Raw genomic sequence first — 12,626 nt, forward strand, 5'->3', positions numbered from 1 at the left:
AATTTCCCAAGGAATGTTTTTAGTTTCTCAAAAATGTAATCTTCGCAAATTCCTATTAAAGATGTATTCAAAATGATCCCAGTAGTTATCAGAATTTTAAAAAATACGAAATTGGATATCTCTTTTCCTGCTACTTTACTCTCAGTACTTACTCCCCTATGGGCATTGGGCTCTGCTGCCAGAAAGGGAAGCAGCACACAGTGCTTCAAAGTAATAAAGTCTGCAGTAGCACTACTCATTCTATCAACGAATGTCAGGGGAGTGCTGGAGCACAAAGAACAGTCGGATGTAGGGATAATAGACATTTCTCTGTTTTCAAGAGCTTGACAGTCAATGTATGGGGACAGGGCATCTGTTCAATACATAGAGCCCTCCAAAATAGCATACAGTAGACACTGAATAAATGACACAGTGGTGGGTGGTACAGAAGTAAAGAGCTGGAGTAGGTGGGGAGGCCCATGGAGAAGGTGGGGGCAAAGCTGACACTTGAGGAGGGAGCTGAAGTCACAGGATAGGTGATTGATTGCTTTTATAAAATAGCAATTCAAGTGGCACATATCTTTTTCCTTGTAATATATTCTTTTCCTAAGCTATCCTGTATGTGTCTAAATCTTGATAATTCCATTGTCCCATATTTTAAAGATGTGATTTCAGATTTTTAGTTTTGAGAAAAAAGTCTTTTATAATTCAATAAAGGAATAGTTTTGCCCTTGCTCTGTATTTAAAAGAACTACATTTTTGCTGTATGAATTGTTATACTTTGCCTTTATCATAATCCCAGTCATTCTTTTTTTTTTTTCTTTTTGGCTACATAGTGTGGCATGCAGAACTTCCCTAGGGATTGACCCTAAACCCACTGTAGTGGAAGCATGGAGTCTTAACAACTGGACCACCAGGGAAGTCCACCCTGGTCATTTATTTTAGCTTGATTTTATCTTGGTGGTATTAACTGCATTTCTGATATCATTTAATCAAAATTAATCAGCTGCATCTTTGACAAAGTAGAACACATCTGAGTGTTGAATACTTCTACTGTCTGAAATCTACACAAAAGTGTCAGTTTTCTAATTTGGACATATTTTTCCAAAGAGGATTTGGACAAAATGAGAAAATGTCTGAATGATTTAAAGCTTTGTGGCAACAATTATGAATTGATTTCTAGTATTTGGATATTTGACCATGGAAAATGCAGAGGTGCCTTTGCTTCCAGAAAAAGAGTGATGTGTTTGTTTTATAAAGTTCAAGAGCTGGAGATCCAAATCTCTAATATCTTGTTATATAAAGTCAGCTTACCCTTCAAGCATCAGATACACTTTTGTATAATTGCATTTGTTGCAAGTCTTTTCTGTTAACAGACTTGCTCTGATTGATGTTTTGCATTTTTAAAGTCATCTCCCTCTGCATTGTTTGAGCTTCATTACTGTTGCCAACCTCCATAGAATTTCTGGTTCATAATTAAAACATCCATCTAAAAGGAGTATGCCAAGTAGAATGGCCTAGGAATGTAAAACAGAGATTTTTCAGCTTGGCAAAACTACCAAATTCAAATCTACTTTCATAGTTTTCTCACCAGAGCAAAGGTCCACATTAAGTCCCCTTTTTGCAAGCTCTTTGGAAAAGTCAGTTACATTAGAATGAGGCCTTGTCAGGCAGTTTTCTTTGCTCTCACTCCATACCCATTCCAAAGAGCCTACAGATAAAGTCCTCCTAGTGTGTGATTTCAGTAACAAGCCACTCGGTGACTGCCAGGTGTGAAAATGTTGCTATTAGCAAACCAGCAGTCAGCCTCATTTTATGGAGTCATAAATCCAGCAGGCTGAATCTGATGTTCATGCTCACTTTTTGCTCGCATAACAGACCCTTCCCCATGTAATAGCCTGCCCTACAATGGCTAAGTAGGTCATTCTACATGCTGGTGTCTGAAATTCCAAGCATTAGGAAACACTATTTTCTTACTTAGAAGGAGCACAATGCATCTTCTCATCACAGTAAACTAGTTTCAAAGGACCTGTGTTACATATCACCCATTTAACGTGCTGGAATTATGATGCAGTCCACAACCATACCCAAGGTAGTTGCTAAGGCATCTGCTGAAGGAGGGAAGCAAATTCCTGGAAAAGGTCCGATGCCCCACACCACCTCTGTTTGCGGCCTGCAGGGAAAACTGAGTGCATTTTACATGCAGATTTAGTGGTAACATTTTTTACTCTGCAGTTTCCTCCATTCCATACTGTGAGCTTCCTAAGGGACAGCACCTCTGCTGAACTTCTACAGATGACATCACTCCCTAAAGGATAAAACTGTGGACAGAGAACAAACCCCTGTAAAATTAAATGCCAGCTTCTCAAAATGTTGGGTGAATTAAGTATAACCTGATTCAGAAAGAAGAGGCAGAAAATGAAGGATTTTTTCCAGGTGAACTTAGCCTCTCCGGGTCATCTGAGTGTCTCTGGCTATTTAGTAGAACGACTTGATTTGATTCCTTTGGGAAAAGATAACTTGATTGGAATGTCAAAATCTGTAACATGCACCTCTGAGTTGGGGAAAAAAAGTGGACATTCCAGGACGGCAGATTCTATTTTGGTCAAAACAATCAACTGTTAAGAAGTAAATCTAACCACAGAGCAGCTCTCTATTTCCTCATTTGCAAAATGTATACAATGCTTTAAAATTCTTCTTTGTTTTATAAAAATTATAATGCTTTATTATAATATTTGTTTTACTTTATTGGAAAAAGTCTGAATTCACAATAAACATCTTGAAACTCCTCTCTGAATAAGCAGACCCTTCTCAAAATATGCCCTGCATTAAACTGTTACAAACCTACTTCTCAAAATCAGTGTGAAAGGCTTTTGAATACATGACTTTTGAGCTATTTCCTCAGGTATTTCAGAGAACAGAAAAGGCTGAGTCAATAGATTTTACTTGAAAAGTGAAGGAAAAAAATCCCTACAATAAAAGCTATATCATCAAGTTCAGGTGTTGTCTTGGGGATTGAGGAGGAAGGAATTCCCACAAAAGAACTCTGCCTAAAAATTCATTAAAATGCAGATCCATAAATAGATCCAGATTTGGTATTTGCATTCAACCACATATATTTAACATACATTGACTTCTTTTTCCATAAGAGAGAAAGAAAAAGAAAATACAACAGGAGAAATTGCATGCATACCAAATTTAAATCAATACCAAAAGGCATTAGGGAATAAAAAATGTGTGTATTTCAGCCTTAATACTAATAACAATCTTTGCTTTTACATTCAAAAGGAGTATTTTTCTTTAAATGAAGATGGCATGGGTTTTCTGTGGTCCCTTGTCAAATATTAATTTCTAAGAATTAAGAATGGTAGACATATTGGAAATGAACAATCTGGCATCCAGTTATGATGTTTCTAGAAAGGCACTACTGTAAGGCAAAATTCAACTCTAAAATAAAACATATGATTGTTTAAAGTGATTGTTGGCAACTTTCAGAATTCTCAAGAAAAACAACTTATAAAATATCCACCTTCCTTTATTATGTTAGTTAAATACTCCTCTCTACAAGTTTGTTCATTTCATTCTTGTTTACTACTAACATACATACTTTCTTGCAATCAGAATAAATTCCAGTGTTGCGAAAAGTGGTCAAAGGACAGCATACTGGCAGGTATATTGGTAAATTATTCAATCTAGCCCCTATTCTGAAACTTGGGAAACTCTGTCCTTAGCTAATGCTTTGGAGGCATTATTGAAGAGCAATGGATCTGTGAACCTGTGTCCTGGTAAGTAAAAGTGGGGAAAGTTTCCTTTCTGTCTGGAAGCAGACCAACATAGAGCTCTAAATAGAAGCAGCTTAAAGGCTCAGAGGACTGCATAATTAGGTTTCTGCTTCATCTAAATGCACATGACAAACTTCTGGAATTGCTGAAAGTCCGCTCCTTTTTACCAACATCAGTGAAATGAGAGCCAGCTTGGAGTTGGGAAACCAAGGCTGGGGCCTCAGGACAGCTATCACCTCTGTGGCCCCAAGCGAGTCATCTCATCTCCCTATAGTGTTGATTTGAAGCTAAAATGAGATAATGCCTGTGGTGTGCAAGCTACATCAGTTTAGAGGTGAAAGTTCTACAAACCATAGCATGTAAGCAGACCAATTGCCAGCAGGGCCAGTAGTTCACAGTGAATTTGCAATTCTGATATTCAATTGAGGTCATGAGAGTTATAACAACACTCTGCTCAGATTCAAGTGTGGTGTGCAGATTCTTCAAAGGAAACTGCAAAATAAAAAAATGTTTGCTCTTCGAAGTTATTTAGAATGAGATTAAGGGACTGTCCTGGTAAACATAGCCGCTGGCATCAGGTGATCATTCAACAGTGATGTTAAAATTGCTTTACTATCCTGAGAACACTAGCATTATACAGAATCTACAGACATAAATGGTTAGAAACTGCAGCTGGAAGTTAACTGTAATTGTGATTTAACACTAATTAGTAACGGTCATTTTCATTTTCATAATCCTATTTCATAAGGCTCTCTGCCAAAGTTGTCAAGGGTATCATTTGTTTCTCAGAATGACCGAGATTATTCTGTGCTGGGCAGCATGACTGATTCATATTTCACTCCTTCAATTAGCAGGCAGTACAGGTACTATTCTGGTCACTGGCAATAAAGAGATTACAGAAAATATCTTCTTTAGGAAGCTCATTTTTCTGTTGAAAAAACAAAAATGTAGACAGGAAACCAAAATATCACAATCAATGCTGTGAGAGAAGTAAACATAGGTACTATATAGAAAACTTCAGAGTTTTATATATCTTTTGCTTCAACTGTGGACAATGTTTTCCCAATGTCTTTTTCATGGGATTAAGAAATATGGATTTGTGAAATGAATGTGCTCCCATATTTTATCTAGCTGATATGGGCAGGAGGGGGGCAAAGAAGGTAGTGAAGCTGGAATTCCCATTATCATATTTCTAAACTATTTCTTCAAAGATCCCAGTCTAGACTATTAAAATACCTGTGGGTTACAACACATGTACACCAATAAAACACTTTAGACTTGTTTGATATCCAATTTCAGAATATTTCCCATCCACAAAAAGTAACTGCTGTAGAGATGCTTCATTGCTCACAGAAAAAAAAAGGCATTCTGTGCCACTGAATTTCCCATTTTAAGAATGCTGTCTGGAAAGAAACACCGTTACTTAGTTCTGAGCCTATGATAATGCAAGAGTGAGTCTAAACTATTTCTTATCACTGACACATTAAAATACAGAATTGGTACTCTGCTTATCCATGAAATTGCCAGTTGGCTTCAACTGCCCTCTACTCAAAAACAATGCCATCTGTGGAGGACTCTGGCTTTATGGGATGAAAAGAACACTACAGGGACCTCTATTTCTGTTTTTCCAATTGAGAATTTGTGTTGATCATTCTTGGAAATTTTTCTAAATTTAAATGAGAATCCTTTCTCATATTCCTGTATTCCAAGTGCAAGAACACTTATCAAGTATTGATAATTATGCACTTCTCAGGGGGTGAAAAAAAAAAAACTAATGCTGAATATTGATACTGCTCAACATCCCCAGTAACACATATCTATTTCAGCTGTAACTTTTGATTTTAGAACATTTCTAAAAATTACTCCTTCCCATTTAATTTAAAAAAATAGGATTGTTATGGACTGAATTTTTCTTACCTGCCTTCCCAATTCACATACTGAAACCCTAACACCTAATGTGACTATACTTAAAGGTGGGACCTCTAAGGAAGCAATGAAGGGTAAAAGAGGTCATAAGAGTAGGCCGCTGCTCCAGGGAATTTTCTTTCTGCTTTTTTGATTGTGGTAAAAGTTACACAGTATAAAATATACTATTTTAACCATATTTAACTGTACAGTTCAGTGGGACTAAGTACATTCACATTATCGTGGAACTCTTCCCAGCATTAGTCTCCTGAATTTTTCCCCTTCCTAAACTAGAACTCTGTCTCCATTAAACACTAACTCCCCACTCACCCTCTCTATCACCCTTCCCCTTTCCTCACCAACCCCTGGCATCTAAAAATGTACTTTCTAACTCTTTGAATCTGACTATACTAGGTACCTCATATAAATGAAATCAAACAATATTTTCTACTTCATATATCATGCATAGATACACTGTATGAAGTGGAAGTTGCTTGGTCATGTCCAACTCTTTGCACCCCCATGGACTATACAGTCCATGGAATTCTCAAGGCCAGAATACTGGCGTGGGTAGCCTTTCCCTTCTCCAGAGGAATCTTCCTAAGCCAGGGATCGAACCCAGATCTCCCATATTGCAGGCAGATTCTTTACCAGCTAAGCCACCAGGGAAGACCATACACAATACATAGCAGTATATATACATCAATCCCAATTTCGCATTCCATCCCACCACCCACATCTCCGCTTGGTATCCATATGTTGTTTTCTATGTCTGTGTCTATACTTTTTATAAAAAGAGACATCAGAGAGTCCACTGTCTCTTTCCCCACACTCGAGCACAGAATAAGGGCTGGCTATGTGAGAATACAGCAGGAGGGGAGCCATTTGTGAGCCAAGAGAGTTCCCACCGGACATCAACCCTGCCAGCACCTTGATCTTGGACTTCTAGCCTCCAGATCCTGTGAGAAAATAAATTTCTGTTTAACCACCCAGTCTGTGTTATTTTGTTATGGCTTTCTGAGCAGACTAATACAAGGGTTAAAAAAATATCATTGAGGTGTTTCAGGTTACCCTGTCTTGAACAAAAGGATACAGAAATGTATGGTAAAAAGCAGTATCAACCAGAAGCAAGAGGAGTCTCTGAGACAACATGGAGGCATTTCTTTGCAACTACAACTAAAAGGCAAGCATCTGTTTGGCATCGTTTTTTATCAATGTCCAATGGGCTCCCCTCCATGAACAAGCCTCCAAGGGTCCTCTCTCTAATTCCTCCAGCAATGAGTTATGACAACACCTGTGAAGTGTCGCCACCAGGGATGGTCATTATGGACTCAGTGCCCAGGGATTTTATTGGAGTTTAGCCAATAGGTATCCTCTGTCTGGCACATACTTAAATTCCACAGTTCTTGAAGGAAAGCAGATGTCCAGCATGAACCATACTGTTTGAACAAACAGGAGGCATAGTGAGCTACTCTTATTAGTCAAAGTATTAGAAACCATCTTGAAATTCAAGTTCTCAAATGCCAGCCAAGGGCCCACTTTAGAAGCAGGACTTTCAAAGTCTAGCAGTCATGCCTGATGCATTAACTCTACACACAAACAGTAAACATCAGTGTATAACAGGAGGCAGAATGAGCAGAACTATGATGGTTACTTTTAAAGTCTGATTAGAATTCTTTAAAATTTAGATATCACCTTCACTGGTTTTTCTGTGTGCCTTCTGGGCCTGTAACTGAGTGCTGGTCCTCAAATTAACAAAAACATTTAGTCATTTCAAGAAATGGTGTCTTAGATTGGTAAAGGAAATAATCAATGAATAAAGTCAGAAAGTGTGACAACCTTCCTCTGCTGCTCTCCTATGCCTTTTCTGATTATGTTTAAATTTGTTGAAAACTATAGAATTGCCTTATTATTATTGAAAACTATATACCAATCAGTCCTTTTGTTCAACTTAGTCCAGTTTCTGACTCTCATATTCAGGGGAGGGGGGGCAGTTGGTGTCTGGGTGCTGTCTCCAGAAGTCTGGTAAAGCCTGTGAAATAGGCCTTATTCCAGAAGAGTTGCTCTAAATGCACAAAATAAAATACATAGTGTTGCAAAGGAAATATATTGAAATTCAATTATCAAAATATTAAAAGCAATTTACAAGACTGTAATCTATGTGCTTTGTTATTAACACAATAACACATCTAGCAGCAGGTCTAATAACTATCATAATTATGAAGCACTGATTAGTATAAACATTTCAGGATGTCTTCAACAAAAATAATATGCTATGAGAAACATAATCTCTTTTGGTACCACTAATAAAACTATAGTTTGGTATCAACCTTCATAATTGAAAGATAAGCTAAATTTCACTTAGAAAATAATAATGTAATAATTTTTCTCATCCAAATTTACAAGATCCAGGTAAAAATTTCAGGCTTCTAGTATCATAAGATCAGAGGTTCATGAAATCATTCCATTCAGTTCACAAATTGTTGACCAAGGGCAGGTAGACCTGTTTTGTTTGACTGGGATTCCAAGGCAAATACAATCAGAGAAAGTAGCAGCTTCCCCTTCCACATCCAGTATGAGTTCTCTGGTCTTCACAGACACATAGTCTTAACTCAAGTGTGTTGTCTACCTGACCCCTATAGCCACCTCTTTTTTTTGTTTTGTTTCGTTTGTTTGGATTTTGTTTTTGTGTGCATCCACCTCTTATATATGGCATTTTCCATTTCATGATAACCCTCTACGTGGGTGGCACTTAATAGAGATTTGTTTTCTAATAAAGGGGAGAATTCTATTTGCATACCTTCTGCCATTCACATCTAACTTGTAGGCTTCCACTCAGCTATTGACACACTAAGGCCTATCAGAAGCTGCCTGTATTTGTAAATAAATTTTCACTGAAGCACAACTAACCTCATTTATTTACATACTATCTTTGGCTGCTATGGACTGTACTGGGTCCTCCTAAAATTAACATGGTGAAGTGCCAATCCCCCCAATATGATGATATTTGAAGAGTTTCAGGGAGATAATTAGGATTAGATGAGGCCATGAGGGTCCTCATGATAAAATTTAGTGCCTTTATAATTGGGCTTCCAGGTAGCTCAGATAGTAAAGAATGTGCCTGCAATGCAGGAGACCTGGGTTCAATCCCTGGATCAAGTAGATCCCCTGGAGAAGGGAACGGCTATCCACTCCAATATTCTTGCCTGGAAAATCCCATGGACAGAGAAGCCTGGGGGGAAGATTCTAAAACTGGCAAAAATGTATATTGTGAAGATTTAATAAGATATGAGTTTCAAATATCTACCAGGCAGCCTAGTAGAAGAGGAATTTGTCACTGGAAAAGCCTGGGGGGCTTCTCTGTCCATGGCAAAGAGTTGGACACCACTGAGTGACTGACACTTTTACTTTCACAAGAAGAGATACTAGAGAAATTGCTTCCAAACTCTGTCTACCACATGAGGGCACAGCAAGAATCAAATGTCACCAAACCAGAAATAAGAGTCCTTATTGGGGAACTGAATTGACCAGCACCTTGACCTTGGAGTTAACCTCCAGAACTGTAAGAAATAAATTTCCATTGGTTAAATTACCCAATCTATGGTGTTTTGGAATGGCAACCCAAGTTAAGACAGCTAATATCATGCTACAGTAGGAGGGCTGAGTAGTTGAGACAGGAACTATATGGCCCTCAAATATCTTGTCCTTGCCAGAAAAGTTTGCCAACTCCTCCTCTGTTTTTGGATGAAAATATTAGTTATGATTCTAGAAATTTCATATTGAGGGAACTAATGATGGTTAGTGGGAGCTATATTTGCATAACAAGCATCTTGTTTCTCTTTAATGGAGATGGAAAGAAGCAGCTAACACGTTATCACATTCCTCCTACTGCAGCCACCGAGAACTACACACTATAAAAAACTCCTCACTGACACACCTTAAGTGCTTATGTGGCCAGAGCTGTACATCTATGAAGGCTGAAAATCTGGGTCCCAAATATGCTTCCTCAACTTAGTAGGAGCACACTCTTAATTAACGGTTATGATAGCTAGAAGACATCAATGATATGCTAAGGACATAGACTTGACTCTGTAATTCGCAGTGAATATTCACTTCAAGAATGCTTAAAATAGTAGCAATAAGAACAAAAATATTTTTTGTTAATAGTTCAATGGGGAAACTATTAGTGGAAGTGTGTCTGTGGGATATTGTTGTGGGGGAAAAAGTCAGCTATTTGAAAAAGCAACATAGTATAAACTAAAGAATATGGGCTTTAGAACAGGCAGAGATGGATTCAAATCTAGGCTGTGACCCATAATTTATGTGGCATCCAGCTATCTCACTCTCAGAACTTCAACCTCCTCATCAATGAAATGAAGATTATACTGCCTCATTTGCGGGTTGTCAATATTTAATTCGATTAATTATATGTAAAATATGTTGAAGTACATGGATATAAAATAGACTTTCAAAATGGTAGCTCTTCTCATGAATCACAGGAAGATATTGTCTCAGTTTCTCTTATTTATGAAAATACTTTTATCTGAGAACAAAGTGACACTGATGAGAAATATACCTGAACCGACATTCAAGTTATTGACACCGTTCATCAATTACAGAAGGGCAGGAAATATTTTTTAAAAACAAGCAAACAAAAACCTGGCACACATTTTAATAAGGAACAGGTTAAGGGAAGAAGTCATTTGATTTAACTCACACACTGGCACCTACAGAGGGAGGTGCACAATTCCTGGGTCCCATTAAAAAACAGCACAAGTTTTCTGCTCTACTTCTATGCCTGTCAGAGATAGACATGCTGCTACACACACTTGGCTCTCATAACCAATGTGTGTGTGTGTGCCCACACACGCATGATATGCATGTGCTCAGATGTTTGAAAGAGAAAAAAAGATTATAGAGCTTTGTGATGAACACATTTTGAAGAACCAAATTTTATTTTGTCTTTATTATCCCTCTTTGAGGGATGCAATCATTTGCATTGCAAGTATATCAGTTGGTTATTTAATATTAATCTCTCCCATGTGTTTTGAAGGGAAAACAACTGCCCTTTTTCCCCACAAGAATATTATAAACATCAGATGAGATAATGTATAAACAATAATACTTAGAGGAGGACGGTGACAAATAACATCTGCCCTGAGGACTGTAAGGACAGATCCAGGTTGTGGTAAGTTTGTAGTATGTGGGAAGATTCTAAAACTGGCAAAAATGTATATTGGGAAGATTTAATAAGATATGAGTTTCAAATATCTACCAGGCAGCCTTGTAGAAGAGGAATTTGTCACTGGAAAACTTAGAGCACAGAGTGAAGAGACATATATTTCTGTGTAATAATAGACAGGACTCCAACCTCCCTAATGCAGGAGCAGGTGCTCTGTTTAGTTCATATTTGGCACCAGTCTTCCAGGTTTATCATTACCTTAAATCTCAATTACTTGTACAAAGAGATGTTTCACATATTTGCATTTCACATAACATTCACACTCACCTGTCAGCTCCTTGAGCATAAAGACTGTGTTATTTAGGCCTCGTGCTCTCTATAGCTCTTTACATTTTATCTTTCAGGTTGTGGATGTTCAATAACTATTTATTAACAAAATATAAACTGAAACTGCTTTTCAAATATAAATCAAGTGTTGTGATACTAGTACGTATATGACTCCTGCAGTCTTATCGTCTCTTAGAACCCCGAGTAGAGAATTATATTGATTTGCTTATGCTCATTTCTATGTTGATGCAGTATAGATGTTAATTTGCCACTTGGATTGATTTTTTTCCTCTATGTTAACTAGCAGGAAGGTTCTATTTAAGGGGTTGGTGGAAGGGAAGGCTTGTTATTTCAAAATGCTTCACTGCAGACAGGCAATCATCTTAGATGAAATTCCTTAAGTGCAGTTATCCAAACGTCTATTTCATTCTTGGCAATAAAATAGCCCTCACAAGTGTCCAATGACCTATAAATCAGAGCTAGAAGAATTCTTTATGCAAATTAAATTTGTGCCACACTCATCAATAAAAAAGAAAATGGCAAGAAGATTAAATTTGCAGCAGTCACACAAAGTAAGGAATTCCTGTATCTATTTGTAGGATATGTCAGTATGGCTTATTATTTTTTGAGATAGTGTGCTTTGAAAGAATTAATGGGGAATGAGCTTTATGAATTGATTATTAAATGAGAGGGAGGGTGTAAAGAGAGGAATATAAAGTAGGCAACCAGTTTGATTAAACTTAGAAGCTTTAAAAGACCCACATAATAAAGTAAGAAACACTGATATTAATTTTACAGCAGTATTATAAACCCCAAGAATTAACTAATTATATTAATTATAGCACAGTTTGTTTCTCCTCAGGTCCATTTTTCATTTTACATTTAAATAATAGATATTCAAACCTTTATCCAACTATTCAGGTTTTTATCACTCCTTTAAAAAGTAAGCAAAATAAAAAGAAAATGGGAAAATTATATCACTTTACATTGATGGGAATGTACTACTACAAAATAAAATCACTATACCACTCTTTAACTAATAGAATATAATGTATTAATCCTCTAGAGGCTAGTAAGTGGAAATGGATCCAGACAACTTACCCGTTTTCTTAGATTGCAAGTAAGAGTGAGATTCCTTGAGAATGAGTTTGCAAAAGCTGTGTAAAAGTCCAGGACTTTAAGCAAGGCTTCTCGCTTGATGATGTGGAGGTCACAGTATGTCAGTGCTCGGACATTGGCACACGCGTGAGCAAGGGTAGTTTCCTTCCAGAAGATGTCTCCAAACACATCCCCTTTCCCTGGAAAATAGTTAAGATACATACATTCAAGTATCTACACTAGTTTTTTTTTTTATCCTAGTCATGTTCTTTTTTCTAATTCAGTTTCATATGTTACTGATCATCTAACATAATTTAAAGTCTAAGTATGCAACACTATATTTTATACATATA

At 37.2% G+C, this 12,626-nt stretch overlaps 1 protein-coding gene across 1 annotated transcript in view; it reads right to left on the reverse strand.

The window, feature by feature from the left end:
* Positions 1–12,626, reverse strand: part of KCNH5 (potassium voltage-gated channel subfamily H member 5) — a 361,713-nt gene that overhangs the window by 61,702 nt on the left and 287,385 nt on the right. The window contains exon 10 of the mRNA XM_065941253.1: positions 12,277–12,473. Coding sequence (XP_065797325.1) covers positions 12,277–12,473 — 197 coding nt within the window. The remainder of the gene's footprint in view (positions 1–12,276; positions 12,474–12,626) is intronic.

The sequence above is a fragment of the Muntiacus reevesi genome, chromosome 7 (genome assembly GCF_963930625.1).
Source record: "Muntiacus reevesi chromosome 7, mMunRee1.1, whole genome shotgun sequence".
NCBI lineage: Eukaryota > Metazoa > Chordata > Mammalia > Artiodactyla > Cervidae > Muntiacus > Muntiacus reevesi.